Source organism: Prionailurus bengalensis, chromosome D2 (assembly GCF_016509475.1).
Source record: "Prionailurus bengalensis isolate Pbe53 chromosome D2, Fcat_Pben_1.1_paternal_pri, whole genome shotgun sequence".
NCBI classification, from domain to species: domain Eukaryota; kingdom Metazoa; phylum Chordata; class Mammalia; order Carnivora; family Felidae; genus Prionailurus; species Prionailurus bengalensis.
This window is the reverse complement of record NC_057351.1, coordinates 78,583,029-78,605,694: the sequence shown is the minus strand read 5'-3', so window position 1 is coordinate 78,605,694 and position 22,666 is coordinate 78,583,029. Positions and strand designations below refer to the sequence as shown.

The window sequence follows — 22,666 nt, the reverse complement described above, 5'->3', positions numbered from 1 at the left end:
AATTCTTAATTTATACCTAGAATGCTGTGACTCGATTACTCTTGAATATCAAAAACTCACTGGCAATATTTACTTTAATCCACACTGCAACCGCTTTTTCACTGCCTTTTATGACACACAAAAAAAACTTACTTTCTTGTGTGATTTTCTATGAAGTGGAAGGAAATTGTTGGAGTTAAAGTGTTTAACTTTTAAGGTACACTAATAGAGAAAAAAATGTTGTTGGCCTTTACACATTCACATACCCTATTCAGGTGCACTTCTTTTTACGATTCTCAGCACAATAAACACACTCACAGTAACCACCCTTCTGTCCACTGTGCTGATATTACTCCTAAAAGAACAGATTCTTGCCCTCCCTCCTCACCAGTCCTCATACTTGGTTCTCTATCTGCTCTCTCTCAACAAGTTAATGGTGAGGTTAAGAATTTTAAAATGCAGTGCCTTGCCCCATTCTAACTTTGGCTAAATAATTTTATCTCCAAATAATTCTATTTGGTTCCCTCTTCCAGTTGTTTATTTAATTCTATTAGAGTTTCGAGATTCTGAACATGAATTATCTGCTAATAAAATCTAAGTGTATTTCATTATACAGTGTGTGTATGATTCAGGTCCCTCTGGGCAGGCAGTTGCAGCTGAACTCTATTTGAGTTTTAAGAACCGTCAATCTTTTAAATCCAGTTTACAGCCTGAAAGGAGGCTGATGATTTTGCTGATTATTCAAATGAATTGATAGTCTCGAGATAGGAGATCTGGCCACAATGGAGTCTTGAACATTTTAAATCCAAATTCAAGTCGTGTGTGTGTGTGTGTGTGTGTGTATTAACAATCAGTTACCTGTAAGAGGAATCCCTAGAAACTAATTACACTGTTGGATCACCTTGGACTGCTAATTTCTGGGTTAGTAAAAAGATTGAAATATCCACTATATGACAAACTTGAAAAGTGTCATCCTTGATATTTTAAGGGCAAAATCACTGCCATTAAGAGCCTAGAGTGGCTAGAGAAAGCCACTTCCTATAAGAGTAGTAAGCATAAGGAGGATATAGTGAGCCAATGCTGTTAAAACCATCATTGCTTGACGAACACATAATCTATTGAAATGCAGACAATAATGATATGGATGGAATATTCCTATACAAGTAGTTCCTGGAGAAAATGGGTTATTTCTCCATGGAATATTCAAATAACAACTTTAAAGGAAAAGAAGAATTTACAGTGGGTCATCTGGAAAGAAAAACTTCATGGAAATAAAATATGTGGACCAAATAAATTAGAAGAAAACGGATCCAGTGTCTCTTTTGTTTTCCCTCTCTGACTATACAATAGTCAGCAGAGTTCTCAGCAAGTTCTAGGGCTCAGTAAATATTTACTGTATTTAACTAAGCTGAAATGAAATAAGCGGACTAGAACAAACTTAGAATAGGCGAATGTATTCTTGGATAACAGCCTTCTGACGTCATCTTGAAAGAAATTGTAATTTTCATGAGAGCTTAGGTGAGAGGAAAACAATGACCTCAAAATGTGGACAAGAGACCCAGCACTTCAGGCAGAATACTGCGGGTCACATAGACGGTTAATAGGTATCCTATATTTTCATAAAACGCTGATTAATTTCGATGCCTCTCGGCTCAGAGACCAGTCTATCACGCAAATGTTTTCCTTCCAGAGGGTGAGGTCCTACTTCCGCGTTGCGCACTTCCAGCACCCTTGCACCGACTAAGAGGACCTCAGGATCAGAGGCTGGAGGGCCGGGGAGTTCTCCCCACGTGACACCGAGCCACCCTCCTCCTCTAAGGTCCAGCCATCTTTTCCGACGTTTTACAAGGAACAGGCGGCTGCGGTCAAACATTGCAAAACTCTGCGATTTACATGCCGCCCGCGCTGCTATTCTCTGGGCGCCTCGCCCTCCCATCCCGTGGCGCAAAAGCCTGTGGGCGTGCAGGCGGCGCGCCGCGATCCCTTTCAGCGCGACCGGCCAAGTGCTTGCCCTTGACCCCGCCGTTCAGCCACGCACAATGAAAACTATAAACAACAACAATTTTTGAAAGTGCGGGGAAGCGCCTCTGCCTCCCGCGCTTTCTTTGCCGAGTCTCCAGCCTCAGATCCCTGCTCAGCCGAATCGTCTCTTTTCGGCGCCCGGTTCCCGCGCCGCGAGGGACGCTCAAGTGTGCCACCGGCTTCGGAACTGTGAGCGGCTGCAAGCCTGTCGCGCCAGGCTAAGGGACGAGCAAAGCGGGCTCTTTACCTGGTTCAGGCAGCGCCACCCCACCTGACCTTCGCCCTCGGAAGGAGGTTCGTGGCACGGGTTACACGACGTCGCAGGGCGCCCTGTTGCGGACCAGCCCAAGGCGCTTCTAGTGCTGGGTAGATACTGGGTCCCGGGAGGCAGCGCTTCAGCGGTGAGGCTCCCGGCCTTTGTCCCTCTCCGCGCGGGCTCCGGAGCTGGATTCCCGTCCAGGTGCACCGTGGCCTGAGCCAGGACTCTGGGGCATCAAGGGAGTGGAAGGGGGTGCAGCTCCAGCCCACGTGCCGCCTCGGCGGCGCCAAGGTCGCTACCTTTAACCCCTGACCCCGGTCCCACCCTGCACGTGGGGAGAGCCGGCCTCTGCTGTCGCACGCTTCCACCAAAAACGAAGAAAAGCCGCGCGTCAGCACGCTGGGCAATCAATCTCACCAAAGTTGGCAACGATGCTTAAAATGTTTTATTTTTGTTTTCCTCTTTAAAAATATTTACAGATCTGAAATCTCCCCCTTTCGCCCCTACCCATCCTCCGGACGAGGGAAACGAAAAGGGGCGTTGAGCTCATTGTCCAAAGCCCCCCGCTGGCTTGGCCGGCTGCGTGTGCATGTACCTACATACAGGTGTCTATATGGGGTGAGGAGTGTACCTGGCTTGGTTGGCGTTTTTCTGATATTTCTTTTCTACCGGTCACTGTCGATCTGGCCGAAACCCCCTTTCCCACCACCACCCGAGGACATCCCCTCCGACATGGTTTTCAAAGCGTACTGGTTTTGGGGGGCGGGGGAGGGGGGAGGCGAGAGCAGGCGATGTGGCTGGAGAAAAGGCCGATAAATACCCGAAACGCTCGAAACGAAAAGTAGGGCAGAGGCCATAAATAAGAGATAACGAATACACATGGTGTATTTCTTAATATTTCCGGCCGCAGCCCGCCCCGCGCCGGGGCCCCGGGGAGCGCGGCGCGGGGCCGGCGGCCGCTCAGTAGTCGAGCTTGTTGTAGAGGTTGTAGAGAGGTAAGGCCGAGAGGTTGCCGCCGGGGTAGTAGAGCGGCGCCGGGAAGGCGAGCGAGCGCGGCACCGGCACCCGCAGCAGCGAGCTGTCCCGGAACACCAGCGGCATCCCCACCAGAGTCTGCGCCGACGCGTGCGCCATGTTGGCCGCCTCCAGCTCGGCCGAGAGCTGCCGCTTCCACTTGTTGCGGCGGTTCTGGAACCAAGTCTTGACCTGGGTCTCCGTGAGCTGCAGGCTGGAGGCGAGGCAGGCGCGCTCCGAGCTGCTCAGGTAGCGCTTCATGTCGAAGGTGGACTCGAGCTGGTACACCTGGCTGCGCGAGAAGACCGTGCGCGTCTTCTTCTTGGCGGCGCCCGCCTGCCGCTCGGCGCCGCCGTCCCGCGGCCGCTCGGGCCCTGGCGAAGGCGAGCCCGCGGGCAGGAGCCTCTCTTTCTCTTCCTTAAAGTCCGGGTGCGAAGGAGAGAGGAAAGGCGTGCGCTCCGAGCTCGCGGGCCCCGCGCTTCCGCTGCCCTTGGGGGTACCTGGGGAGTGAGAACAGACAGGAGGGCATGGAGTTGGGGAACCTCAGAAAGCCCCAGCTCTGGCCAGGACCCGGGGTGGGAGGGCGGGGGTGGTGATGGGGGCGGGGGGTGCGGCCGGCGGCTGCAGCCTTGGTCCCAACCCCTTTCTCTTCTCCCTCTCGCCGGAACCCGAAGCCCAGCACCCTGGCCTTGGAAAGCAGCGGGAGAGGGATCCGGCCGCTTCGAGTCTGGGGTCTCGGTGCCCCCAGCTTCGTGAAAGGACGTGTGGCAACAGGGGGAGGAGGTCTGGACGGTGGGGGGGGGGGAGGGGGACATTAGCATCATTTTAAAAGGTGATTTTGCCTTGTAATAACTGAGCTGGCAGAGTTCCCCGAGCTTTATAGTATGGCATCATTTCACAGGCCGTTTGTTCGGAAATCACGCTAAGGACTAACGCGGGGCTCCCCTCCGTCAGATGTTGTAAAGAGGAACCGTCTCTGAAAGGCACCATTGTCAATCATCTTGGAGTGGTAATCAGGCCCAGGGTGGGGGGCGGGGAGGGAGGGAGAGGAGAAAAAAGACGCTGGAAGAGATTGCGGTAGAGACAGACGGACCGCTGGCACCCGACTTCCAGACCTCTTGCTCGGAGAGTATCCGACCGATGCACGAGGGCGATGTTGAGGGCAGAGCCGTGTGTGCGGCCGGCCCTGTACCCAGCCCGCTGTGCTACACTCTCCCTCCAACCCAACCTTCTCCAAGACCGCGCCGCGCGAGGTCTGTGTTCCCAGTCACCTCCCGGGCCCCCTCCGGGAGGAGGAGACAACAACGCGCGCGTCCCCTCCCCTCCTCCCTCGACCCTGGGCGGCCGGGGCTCTGGCCAGAGGGGCCTGGACCCCGGCACAGCTTCCCGCCCCTAGAGCTTGCTCGCGGCCGACCCGGCGGCGTGAGATCCTTACCCAGGCAAGGAAAGGGGATGGGGGGGTGATGCTTGGAGCCCGGCTCCTTGGGGCCGTGCGGGTCTGGGCAGAAGCAGGCAGGTGCCTTCCAGCCGTCGTCCGGCTCCTCCTCCTCCGAGGACACGGACAGGCTGCGCTTCCTGGCCGGCCAGCCGGCGGGCTCCCGTGGCACCTCGGAGGGGCCCCCGCCCAGGATGGACTGAATGGTGAAGCTGGAGACGCCGCCGGCCGCCGGACACCCCTTGCCTGCATCTTCCTTGCTGCCCATCCTGGGTTCATAAGAAATCGGAGGAAACCAAGAACTCCCTTTAGAGACGATCTGGGTGGAAGGTGGTGCAGGCAGGCAGGCGGGGGGAGGGGCGGGGAGGGGAGCCAGGGGGAGGGGGCGGCGAAGCTGGTGAGGCGTCCCCTTTGCGCGGGGGACACGCGGGCACAGGATGGCTGCGCGGGGATCCTTGCCCGCCCGACTCTGGGTGCGCCCGCCCAGCCCCGGCGCGAATGCCCCTTCCTTGCCCGCCAGCTCGCGGGGTCTCCGCCGGCGCGGAGGTGGCGCGGCCTCATTTGCATAGAGGTTACCCCGACGCGGCCAATCGCAGCGCCGCCGAGCGGCCCCGGAAATTTTCAAAAAGCCCAGGCCCGGCACGCAGCGACTGTGCGCCCCGGAGCGCGCCGAGAACCCGGAGGGCATCAGCTGTGTGCATCCAGGGACAGCCGGGCGGAGAGCAGCATAGATTCCAGCCCCAGGTTCCTGGCCGCTCTGGCGACCCTGACCGCTCGGACTCCGGCCCTCTTGAGGGGCAGGGGCAGCGCGGGGCTCCGAGCTGGAGCGGCCCGACGCCTCCCTCAGGCGACGGTCCTCGCACCGCCGGAGGAGCTGGTACAGGCTGCTCCACCCACCCACCCACCCTACCCTCCCACCCCTCCGGCCCCGGACCGGCAGGCAGAGCCGGCGCCCCGCAGACCACTGCGCCCGGCGCGGGAGGGAGGGGGCGTTAAGAGCATGCGCTTCCGAACTGATGCCCTCCCTGGGACCCCAACTGGCAGGCCCGGGGCAGACAACTTCTGACCATCCCAGCCTACAGGTCCCACCCCTGCGACAGATCCTTGGGGGTGTGGAAGAGAGACCTAGATCTTGTGGCAACACATCCTGGTTCACGTCCTGGCCCCACCATTTACAGACTGTGAACCAGGACGAGTCAGAGCCTCACTGCCCTCCCTGGCGGAATGAACTTCTCATTAGCATCTCCCCCTTTCTCCTGTTTCGAGGATGTCCTTAGATAGGGATGGAAAGCTGCAGAAAGCCCAGGAGACCTAGGAGCTCATAGTAGGGACTCAGTAAACTTTTGCTGAATAGCCCACAGCCCACTCTCCATTTCACAAGTTTCTGGGTTTTTTTGTTTGTTTGTTTGTTTGTTTGTTTGTTTGGCAAATATTGCAGGTCACAGAATTGCTGCAGAGATAGAGGCGCTTTGATGCTGGGAAAAGGAGAAAGAGGTGAGAACGGGTCATGATTTTAGAATTCGGCAAAGTCCATTCAAATCTCATCTGGGTGACCTTGAACATGACACTGAAACCTTCTGAGCCTGGATTTCCTCCTTTCCTAAACTTGGGGGAAGAAATGCCTACCTGGAAGAAGTTATAGTTAGGTCTGCATGGCCAACTCCGAGGCGGCGAGGGGTAAGTGCTCAATAAACCGTGGTTCCTTCCCTCCTCCTGGCGACCTCTGAGCCCTGGTTCTTGCCCCTTTAATTCCCTATCAGCTGTTATTGGACCTCGAAGCAGCCAGGCGCAGGCAAAACATTACAGGGGCACAGTTGTCTACACAAGCTGAGAGGAAAGGAAGGTGAAGTAAGGCCCCGAGGCACTCAGGCAACACCAGCTCGGTTTGCGACCCCAGGACCGCTCCACCAAGAATTCTTGGGAGCCCCCTGCCCCTAAGATATTCCCCCAAATGCCACCAAGGTGATAGGAGACTCTGGAATCAGTCCCCACAAATGTCCAGACGCTGCACCATGACGGTGCAGTTCCCTCCTCGCCCGCGCTGCGCGGGGTTATTGAGTAAAGCGCTTATAATATCATTAGCCTCGGTGAGTTACCGACTGCAGCCCTACCCGTGGCAGAACCTCTCGCTACTTAACTCCTCGAAGGGCTCGTTAATGGGCTAATTGATTAGGAGTCGGCGGAGCAGCCGAGCAGGGGCAGGCGAGGGGGTGGAGGCTAGGGGCTGTGCGCCACGGCCCGGGAGGCCGGCGAGGGGCAGGTGCCGGCCTCCGTCACCGCATTAACCTCTTCAGGGCTCGGCGGCGGGGTCGAGACACATTACAAATGGTCAGCTTTAATCATGGTGTCAGCTCATTAACCCGGAAGGACCCGGCGCTGAAATACAATTTGTGCGTCCTCTGCGCGGCCGCGGCACAAGCTCCAGGGCCACGTCGCGGCCTGTCCCGCGCGCTCCCGCATGGCTGAGGGACAGAGGGGAGGTTCCTGGAAAGACACAGCCGACTCTCAGCCGCCTGCGGCCTTTCTGCCTCCTCAAACACCCTGAGTGGGCATTATCTCCTGGCCTTAGCCAAGGCTACCCTAAGGGAAATTGGCCAGCCCCGGGGAGTAGAACCCACCACCCTCTGGGGAAGAAAGCAGAGTTGGGGGGGGGGGTGCGGGTGTTGATTGGACCCCTCCAAATTAGTAAATACCTGGTGCCAGCAACCTGGAACACGCCGGGAGCCTCCCATCATTCTTCACGTTAATCCTCATAGCCAATCTGTGGTGCAGATCTTTAACCCCATTGTCCAGGCGGTGAAACTGAGGCTCCCGGGGAAAAAGTGACCAGCCCAGGCAGAGTAACCAAGATTGAAGCTCAAGGTTGTTCCACTGCCAATACCAGGCCCTTGGGAGGGGGCGAGGGGTGGAGCAGACGTTGGTATGGAGTTTGGCATGGAGTCCGTGAGGACCTCAGCTATCTTCTGAGCACGGGGTCAAGGGCCCACGGGGTTGGCCTCTGCCAGGGCGGGGACCCTAAGAGGTGGTGGCAGGGCTCTGGGGTAGGCTTCAGAGATGCAACTCCAAGACCGGAAGCAGCGAGGGACTGAGCTCAGGTGGGGAGGAGTGTGAGCTGACCCATGCAGCCTGGTGTGAAGACTCAAAACTAGGAAACCACGCAGCCCCGCGACCCCACAACTTTGCCCCCACCTCCACCCCCACCCCAGGCTAATTTGGGAGGTCAAAAGGAGCCATCTGGCCTCGTACTCTGCTTGCACCCTACTTTCTCTCGCATCGACCGTCTGGTCTACACAGAGGTGCGCTACAACTGAGTCCTGCGTAGCTTCTATCACCTGCACACCCCGCACTTCATGCGCACGCACTGAGCTGTATGCACGCGCTTGCATAAACGCTTACGCGTTCACACGCATTGAGGCAGCAAACGTTCTCTGAGCTCTGACTAGTGCGCGCGCACAGGCGCGCGCGCGCGCACACTCACACTCTCCACTTAGCCAAGGAAATGATGGTGGCAGCAGGACGGAGGCGGGGAGGCCGTGGCGGAGACCAGCGGACTCCCAGCTCTGCTACCCGAAGGACTCTCCTCTGCTATTCTGAACGGGTCACCTGCGTTGTCTTCCGCCTCCCCCCCCCCCCCCCCGCGTGCACTGACCGCAGTCACACCGTAGGGGCCGGAAGGCCAAGACTAGATCTTCCCACCATCCCTTTGGGGCATCCGAGGGTCCCCGAGACATCACCCAGAGCTCAAAGGCCCAGACGCCCTCTCCTGGGCCCAGCACAGCTGTAAAACACACTCCCAGGAGCCCTTAGCTCCAGGAACCAGCACCCACAGACACCCATTCTCTCTGCCCTCGAGTGTAGCAATCGTTCAACTCCGCACCACCTCCCACCCCACCCCTCGGAGTCTCGGGATAGCTCCGCCCCTCCCTGCTCCATTCAGATTAACCGCGGAAACTCTGGGCTCTGGCCCCTCCTCATTTTGGGGATCGCTCCCTCCCTAGGAATTAGACACAACCGGGTTCCAAGGAATGATAAACTTTCCGAGATTGAAAGGACGCTTAAAGTTTAGGTCTCGAGATTATGCCACTGCTCAATATTAAAGCGGCCCAGAGCAAACTTGCCGAGCCTAATAAAAATTGATCCTCTCTGCTCTGCAGCAGTTGGGAAATAGGCTGGCTGAGCCGAGTAATAGTGGAAGAAGGCTCCCTCCGAAATGACAGATGAAGTCATAAACAAGTTTGATCTTGGAATCAAGCTTCGATAAATATTAAACACAGTCTGCCCCCCCACCTTTACGGGACTGGATTATGATATATGGCGCGTCCAAACTTTAAAATAAGGAAATACCAGAGAAAATGATCTCAATAAATTTTCTAAGTATAAACGTTGATTATGTTTCGATTTTCATTCAAGGACCTCTGCTGTTCGTTCTTTGGTGCAAATGACATCTCGCAATAGGCTTTTGGGGAAAAGGGCTCCCTATTTGAAAAAGAGAGCCCCAGAGGTGTACAATTTATGTAATCTGCGGCTGGAAAATGAATTGTGTAATTTATTGGAAAACAGAAAGTCATGAAGATTGGATCAGCATAGCCGAGCCCCGACACCGCCCCCCCCCCACATCCATCAAGTTCCAATTAACAGCCTAACCAGAGAGCTTTAATGGGTTTCCAATCTAGTGGCCTGATAGACTCATCAATTCCTCTGGGAGAAATTAAGAAAATCGACCGCCCCTTGGCGACGCAGTGTCATTCCTTTCTGCAACTATATGTCAAATTAAAAACACAATTAAAATTTAAACTGTTTCAATCAAAGGGTGCCCTGCAACCTATGTTTCACTTAATAGAACTTTGATGAAAATCTGATGCGTGCACTCCATCACCACGGGGGGCGAGGGCGGCGAAGGAGCTCAGGAGAGAAGGGGATTCTTTCTATTTCTTTAAGACATTTGCGCTCGGGTGAGGCACACCAGGTGACTCCACCTGACCGCTCCTAAGTGATGGGCGCAACGCGCTCTCCGGGGCGCTCGCTCGGTCGCTCTACACCTCAACCCCAGCTCTTTTTCCTCTTCTTCCACCGCAGCCAGAAGGAATCCTTCTGGAACCCCAGAAGGGACCCAGGTTGTGGGCAGTTTCTCCCGGCAGATTCGTCTGGAGCAGCAGCCAAGGAAGGGTTTGGGCGAGTACAACCCGTGTGCACCTCCTGGGAACTCTCCAACGAGGCACGCAGCCTCCAGCTATCCCTTGCCTCAGGTCTCCGAAACTGCCCGACGCTTGCATGAAGGTCTACCGGATCGTAGAGGCACAAGGGTGGGAAGAAATCCCAGGCGGTTAAATGGACCCCGGGGAGAGCTAGGACTGCGCTGCCGTCTGAGACCAGTTTCTCCAGAAGCTGCCGCTCCCCACCCGAGCAGCCTTTGGGGTACTTCCACGGGAGGGGCTCACACTCCGGGACAAGCGCACCCAAATCTCAACTCGAGATCCGGGTCCGAGCACCAGGCGGGGCTCCAAAGTACAGCCGGCCTAGCTATCTTTTGCGACCTTTTCCTCTCTTTCGTCACCCATCCAACCCCCAGTTGTTTATAGATCAAAGGGTCAACATCCGCCCGGCACACCTCGACCGGGGCACGTGCACCCTGGCGCGCACACTTCCAGAGGCGTACGCCGGGACGCACGGATCGCTCGCGCCCAGGAGCCTGGGAGAGCGGGCTGGCAGGGCGAGGTGGTGGGCAGAGAGTGGGCGGGAAGCCTGGAGGAGGAGCCTGGCGGATTGCCTCCTCGGGGCCACGTGTCCGCGCCCTGGCAGGAGTAGTCCCAAGAGGGGATTTCTATGGAGCCCAGGGTTCTTGCACCCTGACTCCATCTTGGCGACCCAGTGGAGGCATCTTTTCCTAGCTGCTTTGCAGAGTCTGGTTTTAGATAGCTAAGGGGAGAGGCCCTCTGGATGGGTCACTGGGCCGCGGGGCGTGGAAAACCGAGAGAGGTGGGGCAAAATGGAGTCTCGGAGGCGGGCAGTTAAGTCTGCACCCCGCAGCGCCCCTCGAGGGAAGTTGAGGTGCCCCGCGCACACGCAAGGGCGCGTCGCGCCGGCTTGGGAAGCCCAACAACGCGAGGCCTCGCCAAAGCTCCCAAAGGCCAAAGGCTGCGCAGCCCTCGGACCCTGCTCCCATCGCCCAGGCCCTAGCTGGCCCAGCGTGCGCCCGCCCGCAGAAGAGAAAGCACATCTCACCGACCTTGCCTTCTCTTCCTTTCTTCGGGCTCTACCCTCCAGACGCGCGCTCTGGGAGCGAGGAGAGGACGGGGTTCTTGCGGCGGTGCCTCTGGCTCTGGCGTGCCGGGAGCCTGCCAGGAGGACGTCCCGGCTCAGAATGAGCGCCCAGTGGCGGGTGGGGGGGCAGTTTATATCTGTCCCGCTATTGTTTGATGTACACACACCCGCTCTATTTACTACCAAATAAAAGAAATACATCTGTGTTGCCAACAGAAACAGCTCGCGCGCTGGCTGTGCCGTCTCCCAGGGCCCGGAGGCGATCGAGGGCGCTCAGAGTGGCAGAGCCCCACATTGTGGGGACCTCGGCTCCGAGTTCGGTCCCAGCCCATAGGAGTATGGGAGTCCGTGGTGGGTGTTGGCAGCCTCCGCTAGTTTGTCCCAGATGGGAGAGCAGGAATGCACGAGGCATTCCTGCTGGAAGGATTTCAGGCTTGCCTTATGTAGCAAGGGATTCTACCCAGCTTGCCTTACTTAGCCTGAGGCTGTAGAGAAAACCAGCTTCCCAGGGTCCCCTCAAACAAGGTGTGCCTGACTTTGTGTGTTAGCCATAGCTGTGATGATGAACACATATGTGGGTGGGTGTACCGCAAGCACCTGGGTATGGTCTTCATTAGGGTCTATCTAATGTGTTCGTGTGTGGGGCGAGTGTTTATATCACACGGGAGTGTCCCCTATGTGTGGTTTGCTGGTGTGTCTATTTGGGTGATGCAGAAAGACAGTGTCATTTGCACTGATTTGAGGACTGACAGGGAGTGCAGATAGGGAAGGGTCTGAAGTTAGGGTAGGTGGAGAGAAGGCTAGGTTCTGCGATGGGGGGGGGGGGGGGGAAGGGATCGAATGGATAAAATCCGGAGTGTTGGTTCAGTGTCCTAGGGTAGGGGACAGGGGCTGCCCTGGCATCCTGCAATGGAATGTCCTGGAGGAATTGGGTAGATGCACCTTCAGACACCCCCCCCCCCTCTGCTGAGGGGTTCCAGCAACTCCCCCGCAATCCCTGCGGAGGCAGGGGTGGGGAGGGGCATTCTTTGTAGGGGAAGATGACCCCAACAAGCTCTTGGGGTGTGACAGTCCCACCAAGAGCTTTCTTGGACTCTGGGGACACTAAGGCCTCAGAAAGCCCTGCAGTAGAGCCGAGGATGCTTCCTGTGTAGAGCGATGCATGGTGCCCCCACACTCTGGCACAATTCTTTCTCTTGCATTGGGAGAAATACCACCACTCCGACTTGACAGGAGGGAGGTGGAAGTTTCCCGCCTGGGCCAGCTTCAGGCTCACACAGCGGCCAGTCCCTGGAGGTGGCCAGATGACCCTTCTCCCTTAGGGCAGCCACGGTGGCTGGGGGGGGGGGGTTGGGGGCGGGAACACGTGGGTGCAGGGCAGAGGAGCTCCCCCGACAGGAGGGAGAGAGAGAGACGGGGAGAGCAGGACAAAGGATAAACGCTGCATGTGGGGAACCAGTTATTTCTCGACTTTGTAAAGACTGGGTCAGTCAAGAACCGTTTTCTAGAATCCAAACACAAATAAAGAAGTATTTTCTTGGCATTTGATAGCATCGTGTTCTGGCTGTAAAAATCTAAGGATGTGTTTGCTATTGCAACATTATTTTTAATGAGCTGTTATTGGCCTGTCCCACAGTTAGTATTGCCAACAGTAAAAGGCATCACTGTGTTTTCAGGTAACACAAGGAACAACATATTTTGACCCTGAATTTCTGTTTATTTTTCATTTACGACACATGCCCTCGTTTTTATTCCAAACCACCGGGAAATAAAGGGAGGTCTATCTTCACTGAGGTTCAGGCTAAAATTGTGCCATAAATACGCATGCCAGTTTATTTGGGGGCAGTTTCCCATCAATAGAAAACGACACCCAACATTTCAGCCACAGCAGACTCAACTGTGTGGATTGGGTTTGAAGAACCCAGCAAAGCGCGGGGAGAGGGAATGCGAGCGCGTGCAGGCGCTCCCCAGCGGACGCGCCGGGCGGTGTGCTCTTCGGCATCTTGACCGTCTACAGGTTCTTCATCTCCCCCTTCTGGCTCCCCAGCTTCAGACTTGCCCTGCCTGGAGTCGGGCGTACAGACCCCACGCTCTAAGGCAGGCAGCCGCGCGGTCGGCGAGGAGCGCGCAGGCACCTGCTTCCGCCCGCAGACGCGCGCTGCGCTGGGCCTCCCCGCGCGCCGCGCCTCGGCTGGCCGCCCACCGAGCGCGTGGGAACGGCCAGCGCTGCGCTTTCTGGCATGGGCCGGGGTGGGGGCAGAAGACCAGAGAGGCCGCCGCTGAGGTGTCGGGCGCCCGTGGACAGAAAAGGGTCTGGCCGGGAGGAGACAAGGTCCTTTCAGTGGCCGCGGCCACAGTTGGGTGGTCTCTGTTCCCCGGCCGGGACCGCGCGCATACCCGAGCCGCCCCGAGAGCCGCAGCTCCTCAAGGCTGGCGGAGGCCTCCCTGTCCGGGAGCTGGCAGCCGCCTTCTCTAGGGCCCTCTCGCGATTCGGCCTCTCCCAGCTGGACTTCGCGACCCGCCTCCGGCCACAGCTAAATTCTAAGTCCACTCCCTTCTTTCCTCCCCCCGGCCCCCCGCCCCTGGCTGCAACCGAGCCCACCGCGTTGCAGGCCCGCTGACGAATGCCTAGGAATGTCCTGCCCAGAATCTCGGGGCTTCTGAAGGGACCGTGGCCTGGGAACGGAACACGGGGCTGTAGCCCAGCGTTCAGAAATTTATCAGCCATCTCGGAGCTGGCGGCGGCCGCTTCGCTCAATTTCTCAAACTAGATGAGCCTAGGTCCTCGCCCCGCGTTACCCTCTGAGCGCAGGGCTCTGCAGGCTTCGAAAAACACTGGGGAGAGCGCAGCCCTGGTCGGGAACAAAGCCGCCTCTGTCTCTGCCACCTCCTGGATTACGGGGATGTGCGTCCAGCTCGGACTGGGCGAGCGCAGAGTCAGCCAGAGAGCGAGGCAGAAAAGGCTTCCAGAGACACCTGCCCTGCGGAAAATCGTCCGAAGTTTACACACTCTAGCGACACGAAACGCTTCGCTTTTCCTTTCTTTTTAATTAATTCGATTTCACGACAACAGTAAATGTAACAATATTTTGTGGGCTTTTTTTTCTCTTTTTCTTAAAAAGGGACTGAACCCGCATAGTGGCGAGGGAGATGGGGGGCAGGGCGGGGAGAACACCAAGCTATCGCAGAACAACAGGTGTAGCCGACAAAAAGAAAACAGATTGGGGGGCAGAGCCAGGAGCCCTGTGGAATTGAGGGTGAACTTTACAAGAAATCTGTACATATATCAAATAAGTTAAAATTCTCCTAAGTTGATTGTCCTTCACTTAAAGCGCTCCAGTATGCGTATCTCACTCCTTTGAGCATTGCTACCTATCTCTGTTTCTTTCCTCCCCTCCCTTTCCCCTTCTTAATTTTCTCCTAAACCAATGACGAAGATTACACAGTGAAAACGTCTGCTTCTCTCCCTGGAGAAAGAGGCAGGGCTCTCAGGAAATTTTGTACAATATTGCACAGCTCGAAAGTACAACAGTTACAGCAGAACAAAAAGGTAGGGGGAGAGGCTAAAAGACAGATTTTTTTTTTTTAAATATTGGATGGACTTTCTCGAAACAGGGCACAAAGCAATACTGGTAATAATAATAATTTACCAACAAATGAAATCCCCAAAATAAATGCTACTAATAAATAAGACCACTCACACCGGGCCAGATGTGGAGCTGTTTCAATAATCAGAAGTCTGCTTGAGGCCTGTCTTATCTTTTCCCTTTAAACATTTAGAGAATCGTTCAGTCACGAAGCGGGACAGATAAAGAGGTCACCTGTGACACACCTCTGCCGGAAAAGTGGCCTGAGTCGGGGTTCCTCCCAGAGGCTGCTCAGATTCTGAAAATTAGGGAGGCTAACTGGAGGTGGAGAGGAAGAACCACACCCAGAAATCCAGGAATAAAAGTACCACAAGTTGAATTCTCTCTCTCTCTCTCTCTGGACTTCTGAAAATAGTTCTATATATAAAAAAAAAAAAAAGAATAAGCTAAGGGGGTTATGTTTCTGGGGCTTATTTCTTTAAAAATAAAACCAAAGAAACACAGCGCAATGCAAATTTGGGGAGAAGTGTTGCACCTTTTACATCTTTCAGCCAGCCGAAATCTTCGACCCGGCAATTTTGTCTTTTTCCTGCTCTTTCTTAACATAACCAAAACCAAAAGAGAGAGGAGAAGCGCCTCAAATCCATTAGGGGTGAATTGCACGAAAATGCATTGCAAATACTTACGAAACGCTACCGATTGGGGGAGGGGAGGCCGGGGCCGCGCGCCCAAGCCCCGGTTCCCGAAGGCCGCTGGACGTCTCGGCGCCCTCGGCCCGGCCCAGTCTCCTCCGGGATCTGGGAAGGCGGCCGGGCGCTCCCTCCCCCTCCCCTGCCGCGCCTCAGACTGGCCTCAGCAGCGGCACGGACGAGACCACCGGGTGCGAGTAGTATACCGGGTGCGGGAAGGTGAGCAGCGGCTGGCTGACGGGCACCGGGGCCCCCGCGGCCGCGGCCGCCGCGCCGTCGGCCGCCGAGTTCTCGTGGTAGAGGATGGGCACCCGCACGATGCGCTGCGCCGCCGCGTGGCTCAGGTTGGCCGCCTCCAGCTCGGCCGCCAGCTGCCGCTTCCACTTGTTGCGGCGGTTCTGGAACCAGATCTTGACCTGCGTCTCGGTGAGGTGCAGCGACGCGGCCAGGCCGGCGCGCTCCGAGCTGCTCAGGTAGCGCTTCATGTCGAAGGTGGACTCGAGCTGGAAGACCTGGCTGCGCGAGAAGACCGTGCGCGTCTTCTTTTTGCGGCACGCGGGCTTCTTCTCGGGGCTTTCGGCGCCCTTCTTCCAGTCCTCCGCGCCCGGCGTCGCTGCCGCCGCCCCCACGCTCGCCCCGGCCGCTCCCGGAGCGGCCTCGCCTTCCTTCTTGCCTTCCTCCGAGTCGCTCTCCTCCAAAATGATCTCGTCCGGGCTCTTGGAGTCTAGCTCCTTGTGGTCGGGGTCGGCCTTGAGCAGTGGCTCCGGGGAGTCGCGATCGGTTCCCGAGGCGGGGGAGGAGTCTCGCAGGAGGGCCTTCTCCGAAGCTGGGGAGAGACAGACAGACGGACGCGCACACACGCACACCGAAACAGCCTTCAGAGAGGCCTGGCGCCTGGGGGCCGCAGGCTCAATCCGCGGTAGCCTCTGGGCCCCAGGCCTCGAGGCCTCTCCGTTCTCATGGGCCTCCTTCCCGGCTGGGCCAGGGCAGGGGCTCCGCGCCCTGGGATCCCCTTCCTCCCGAGGGCAGGCGACAGACCCGGACGGACCCGGTGGCGGCGCAGCCACTTCCTTTCTTTCCCTCAGCTCCCCCGCCAGGGGCCCACGGAGAGATTCTCCTCTGGCTTGGGCCCCACCGGCTCACTCCCTCCATCCAGGCCCTGTCCCCAGTCGCAGCCGGCTGAAGCCTCCGCGTTCATACCCCAGGCCACTTGTCCCGGGAAGCGCCGCGCCCCCGGCTCCAATTCCACCTCTTTTCTCACCAAGTGGGATTGGATTCCCTGGCAGCGCAACAGAGCGCGCGGGCGGTAGGTGCAAGCCCGGGGCCGGAGGAAGTTGGCCAAACAGCGGGTTGGAGGGTGCAGGGGTCCCAGGGTTGCGGTGGGAGGCAGCGCGGGGCGGGGATGGTACTGGCGCGCAGGGAGGACAACGAAAGTTCAAAGAGAGGTCGGTACCTTCAGGTCTCGAGAGGTGGCCGCCGGCGGGGGTCAGGGTGTAGGGGTACCACCAGGCCGGGGAGCGCTCCAGGTAGTGCGCGGGCAGGGCAAACCTCTGCGCCGGGATCTCAAAGCGGGGGAAAGCCAGGTCGCCCACCTGCGAGAGCGCGAAGCCCGCGGCGCCCTCCAGAGCCCCCTTGGCCGCAGCGGCGGCGGCGGCGGCCGCGGCGGCGGCGGCGGAGGCCGGCGCGAAGAGCGTCCGTGGGGGCGGCTGCGGCTTAGGGGGTGGCCGGTGGTGGTCTCCGTTGAGCAGGTTCTTGATGGAGAACGGGGACTCCTTGGGCGCGGGAGGTGGGGGCGGCGGCGGCGGGGGCTGCGCGCTAGCCGTGCCAGGGGCGTCCGGCCCGGGCTCCGGCATGGTCCCCTCTCCTCCGGGTCCCGGGGAGGGAGGGATCGGGACGGGCGGGCGGCCGGGCGAGCAGGCGGGCGGCCGGAAATCAGACCATAAACGGAACTCAACTACGGGGCGCAAAGTCGGGGGCCGCCCCAGGCGCAAATCCAGCGGCGGGAGGGCGGGGTGAGGACCCGGCCGGGGCGGGCTCGCATGTGGGAGGGGTGCTGAGGGGCGGGGAGCGGCCCAGCCGCGGCACAGAGGGAGCGAGGCGGCTCGGCGGCGGCTGCAGCTCCCGGGGAGGAGGCGGCGGGAGCAGTCCCCGGCTCGGGGCTGCGTCAATCCGGCGCCGGATGCTAATGATGAAATCAAAATGTCATCCAAGTTAAATGCGGGGAGTATACGGCGATTGGGCGCGTACAATGGCAAATGGGATTAGGCAGGCGAAGGCGCAGCCGAGCCCGGGCCCCGCAGCCGCCTCCACCACCGCCCCCTCCTCGCCTTCGCTCGGATTTTGGCGCTTTGGCTTCGGGCTATAAGAGCCTGCCTGTTATTGGCTTTATATAGTCCAATTAGGCAGCAAATGAGGACAAGCCTATTAGCACAAAAGGATATTGGCTCCCGCTAAAGAGGCACTCGGAGCGCTCGGGCGAGCGCAGGAGGCGAGCGAGGGACGCAGAGCCGGCGGCGCCCCCCGGCCCGGAGCGCACTGACAGCCAAGGCGCCGGGAGCCCGAGCCTTCCTCTGCCCCCTGCAGTTCGGGGACCCGCTTCCAGCCGCCAGGCCTGCGGGAGGGGGAAGGGGCGGGCCCGGCCCGCCCGGGTCACCTCGGGGTTATCCGCGCTCGCAGCTGCGGATCCCCCCTCCCCCAGGGGCTTGACAGGGTCCCGCCGCCCCCACGCAGCTGGAGAGCCACGCAGCCCCGACCTGGGAGGCAGGACACGACCTCCCGCCCTCGGCAAAGTCAGCACTTCCCTACCCTTTGGGGTCCGGCGGCCTCAGCATACTCCCCAAAGCCTGCTAAGGGCGCGGCCACGAAGAGGGGGATTTGGGTTCCCGTCTAATCGTTAGGGAAGGAATCAGGGTGTAAGTCCTTGGACTGCATCAGCGGGCTCAGGAATCAGCGTGGCCTTGGCCTTTGGCCCTGGGAAACCGAAGAGTGAGCCTTTCCTCTGGAGCAGGAGTGGGTGTGAGTGTCTGTGCACCTGCGGGTGCGCGCAAAACGGGCCGACACCCGCGCGTCACTTGGTGGGGCTCCTGGGGCAGCAGCGTCGCGGCACCGACGGCTACGCTCCGAAGGGCGCTCCTCTTCTCTGGCCCGGGCCCCAGAAGACAGCACTTTCTCCCGGGAAGTCTCTCCCGCCGGCGCTTAACAGCGGCAATGCGAACCGAAGGCACAGCGGCGCACCTTGCTCAGCCCTGGCGGTGGCAGCGGCACCGCAGCGTGTCCCCCAGGACCGCCGAGTCCCTAGAGAACCCTGCTGGGCCTCTGAGGGACAGCTGGGGGAAGATCACTCTACTCCATCGGTTTAAAAAGCAACTCCCCAGGTTGCACAAGAAGCCCGGAAGGCAGGCATTTAAGACTCTAGATTTAAGCATCAAATAAAGTAGAATTGCTTGTGGGGTCCCTTCCCGAGAGACAGCTCTCTGGTCAGAGAAAGGCGGCGAAGTGGCCATCACTCCCCTCCAACCATCGTGCGCTTTCATGCACCCAAGGTGTTTTCATGGCCCCTTCGCTTCCCGATTGCCTTATTGGCAGATGCATTGGCCAGATGCAACCGCTTTGGTTCCGCTGTTGAGAACTGGGTTTGTATTATTATTTTCTGATCCGGGGCTTCAGACCCCGCACCGCCCCCCCAAATCTCGATGGGCGCATTTAACGCTTCTTTCAGCAAACATTCATCTACCATAGTGAACCCAATTTTTGCTTTGGGAACCTGGAAGCATTGTAAATGGTACTTCCGTAAACAATCATTATTCTCATTATTATTACTCCCTTGAGTTGGTACAGAGAGTTAATGGAATGCAAAACGCCATACCGTCCAAAATCTGAGTTTGAAAGCAATCACCGCCCTGATTGCCCGCCAAGCAGGGTGGGTCTCACACTTGGGTTTTACAGATGGAACAGGGCTCCCGGAGAGACTGGGTCAAGGTCACCCAACTGGTGCCGGACACCCAGAAGTCCCTTTTTCCCCAGCTGCAGAAAAAGCTCGTTGCGCGCAGCGCCTACGCAGGTTGGGTGGGCTGGGCTGGGATCCGCCCGCCACGCGGCGGAGCCTGTGACAGAGAGGCCCCTGTGTGTCCTCGCGAGTGTCGTGGGAGCTCTCCCATCCGAAGCGAACGCGTGCAAAGTTGGCTAAAGTTCTGACTCGCGGAAGCCGCCTTTAAACTGAGACGAACAGAAAAGCTGCTCATCCCCCGGGGGAAAAAAAGAAGCGACCGACAGACATCGCTGAGAAGTTCTGGCGGGGGGGAGTGGGCTCTTGGCTGATGGCAACTTGAAGACTAGACCCAGATGGGAAGGGGTCCAGGCTGGCAGGAGAAGAGTCTGGACAGCCGCCCCCGCACTCAGTGAGGCCGCTACCGGAGCCTCACTCCCTCTAGTTCTCCCAAGTTCTCCCGGTGTCTCCCTCCCAGGGGGCGCGCAGGTGCGCGGGTGTGCGTGTGTGTGTGTGTGTGTGTGTGTGTGTTCACCGGAAAGAGGAGTTTCTTGGGTATCAGCACCTTCGGCCCATACTCTGAATTTCAGGGATGCTGGGCTTGAATAGCCTGTTGCAGAGAGTAAATCTTTCTTTCCTTTCCGCTTCCAGAAAGCTCTTGGATGTGGGGCCGCTGGCGCGGACACAGCCCTTCACTCGCTCCCTGGCGAGGGGTGTGGCCTCTGCTCACTCGCGCGCAGGACTCCATTCAATGGCAGGCGAACAGCGCCCTCTATGGGACATCCTCTAGGCCAAACGGCAGGCTCCGCGGGAGAAACCTCAGCCCCTGCGAAAAGGAAAAGCGTTTAAAAGCCATCGCTGTCTAACCCTTCCGGGCCAAGGCTAGAGAACAAAAGCATCCCCCCCCCCACCCCCGGCCGGATTCCTGAAAAAGCAGAGTGTAATCGCCTGATCTTTACCCGGCCACCGTAAGAAGTGGTCTCACCTTCATCCCACCCTCCTTCCCTCCTTTCCTGCCCCTGTTTTGGGGCCCATTTTCTGTTCCTGCTAGTAACTGATCGCTGAGGTGCCCATCCTGACTGCAGGCTAGATGTGACCCCTTGGGAGGGCCAGTGGTGTTCGGTAAGCGCTGTGTTCGTATCTGATTGCCTGAGTGAATGAATGAATTCATAGTTCCCATTTCAGAGGATTTGTCCAGTTGATTATAGTTCTTCCGGTAGCCTGATCATATCCAAGAGTATTTTTCAAAAAGTTTAGTGAGAACCTGAGGTCCTTTGATGACACGTTTTACAACATCTAAAGAGCCCCAGCATAGGACTATTGGAGAGGTCTTTCCCGGACTGATCAAAGGTGGGTGAACGTTTAGAACAGGGTCTCTGCAGCCCAGTGGGACAAGGGCAGAAGGGGCCTGGAGAATGCTAGTGATTAGCACCCAACTTTCACAAAAAAGAGTGAGGCCTGGCAAAGGAGTGTTTAGAATGGTGTTCTCACCTGCCTTCCCCCACTCCCACCACACATACAAAGCACAGCTATATATATGCACACTTAGAAGTCAGTAAGTACTGAGCTCCCAAGGGGAACATTTCCATATTCTTCGAAACTTCACCTGCTTTCCTCCAAGGGTCCTCCTTGGAACAGTTTCCTAGGATAGCCCACCTGCTTACCCATGGAGTGGGGTGGGACCGCTCAGGCCTTTCGCCAAGGCGGCCAAGCTCACAGGCACGGAGTCTCCCCGCAGAACGGGCACGGATCCTGCTGACCGCATGAGCACTTAGCTCTTCTGACCGGCAGGTCCTTGATTTGTAGGCAGAATGGATAATAGCTTGGAGTTATGATCCTGGGGAAACTGTGCCCCAGCCAGCATGTGCTTTGGCCCTCTTTCCGGGAAAGTTCCCTTATCTGTTCCAACACTGCCAGGAATGCTACCAAAGACCCCTCCCTTTGGCTCCTGATTGTGACTCTGAGACGCATCCTGAGTCAAAACAGAATTTCCTTATAGTGGCCGAAGGTCTAGCCCTTTCCTGAGAGTTAAGCGTGATAATTACTGGAGGTAATGTCTGCTGGCAGTTTTTGGGTCCCCACTATATGCCAGGCACTATAATCTGGTGAGGAAGATGCTGTTATTATCCCTGTTTGACAGATGAGGAAACTGAGGCACAGGGGGTGTGACGAAGGGAAGGTAGTCTCAGAGCATTGTTACAAGGACCGTGCAGGCATTCAGGAAGTGCTACGTAAGCTGTGTCTCTTACTGTTCTTATTCTTTATTCAGTTTTTCGGATGAGCCCGGAACGGGCCAGAAATCCATTCTTACAGGGTTTCTCCAAGAAAGCTAGCAGTCTTACAAGGGAAAGATGCCCCAAGAATTGTTGCCTTGCCCCAAGGAGGTCTTACTCACTATCAAGGAGCAAGCTAGCTCTCCCATCCCTGACGCCTGTTCTCTTCCTGGTTCCCTCTTTGTCTTCTCAAAAAAAGCCTTTCTTCCCAAAAAGAATCTCTCACCTGTTCTCACTGGGGGAAAACAAATGCTTTTTTTTTTTTTTTTTGCATTTTGCTCTCCCATATCTTACCATTTGTAAGTGTCTGGATACCCTCTGGGCTCTGGCTAATAATTTACTATGACTTTTTTTTTTTTAAGTTTTTTAAAGATTTATTTATATTGAGAGAGAGAGAATTCCGAGCAGGCTCCACACCATCGGCACAGAGCCCCATTCGGGGCTCGAACTCACCAACCGTGAGATCGTGACCTGCATCAAAATCCAGAGTCGGACGCTTAACCAACTGAGCCACCCAGGTGCCCCAATTTGCTCTGACCTCTGATGAGACTCTGAACTTCTCTGTGTCCCAGCCTCTCCATATGAAATACAATGGGGTGCACCAAAACCACTCTGTTAGGCAAGCAAGGCACCCGTCAAGTCTTGGAAGACGATACTCTTTGTAGGGGCACCTGGGTGGCTCAGTCGCTTAAGCTTGTGACTCCGGCTCAGGTCATGATCTCGCGGTTGGTGAGTTTGAGCCCTGCGTCGGGCTCCGTGCTGACGGCTCAGAGCCTGGAGCCTGCTTCAAAATCCGTGTCTCCCTCTCTCTCTGCCCCTTCCTTGCTCGCACTCTGTCTCTCTCTCTCCAAAATAAATAAACATTAAACTTTTTTTTTTTTTAAAAGGAGCCACTCATTGTAGAAAAGGCTTCACAAGCTGTTAGACTTCACCCCTGGGTCTTCCGTCTAGGGTCCAGCCCTTCCTTTGAGAACTGTTGTGCTCTCCACCCCTCTGCTCAGGGGGGCTGCTATCCCTGAAGTGCATTAAGCCCCACTGTGGACACAGACACTCCTCTTTGCTTTCTCATACACAGCTGAGACAGGCTGGGATTTCCAAAGCAAGGCTTTCTAGATATCAAGAATATCACCATAATGTACCCAATAAACCTTGAGCACCTAAT

General features: G+C 57.1%; 2 protein-coding genes across 2 annotated transcripts; both read right to left on the bottom strand.

Moving 5' to 3' along the window:
- Positions 1-2,687: 2,687 nt before the first annotated feature.
- On the bottom strand, positions 2,688-11,059 carry HMX2 (H6 family homeobox 2). Its single transcript, XM_043597786.1, has 3 exons — positions 10,936-11,059; positions 4,710-4,978; positions 2,688-3,774 (listed from the first exon to the last, which is right to left on the bottom strand). The coding sequence occupies exons 2-3, from the start codon at positions 4,975-4,977 to the stop codon at positions 3,221-3,223; spliced, it is 822 nt and encodes a 273-aa protein (XP_043453721.1). The 5' UTR covers position 4,978; positions 10,936-11,059; the 3' UTR covers positions 2,688-3,220.
- A 2,939-nt stretch (positions 11,060-13,998) lies between these two features.
- On the bottom strand, positions 13,999-17,099 carry HMX3 (H6 family homeobox 3). Its single transcript, XM_043598178.1, has 2 exons — positions 16,700-17,099; positions 13,999-16,072 (listed from the first exon to the last, which is right to left on the bottom strand). The coding sequence occupies exons 1-2, from the start codon at positions 17,097-17,099 to the stop codon at positions 15,399-15,401; spliced, it is 1,074 nt and encodes a 357-aa protein (XP_043454113.1). The 3' UTR covers positions 13,999-15,398.
- Between the last annotated feature and the right edge of the window lie 5,567 nt (positions 17,100-22,666).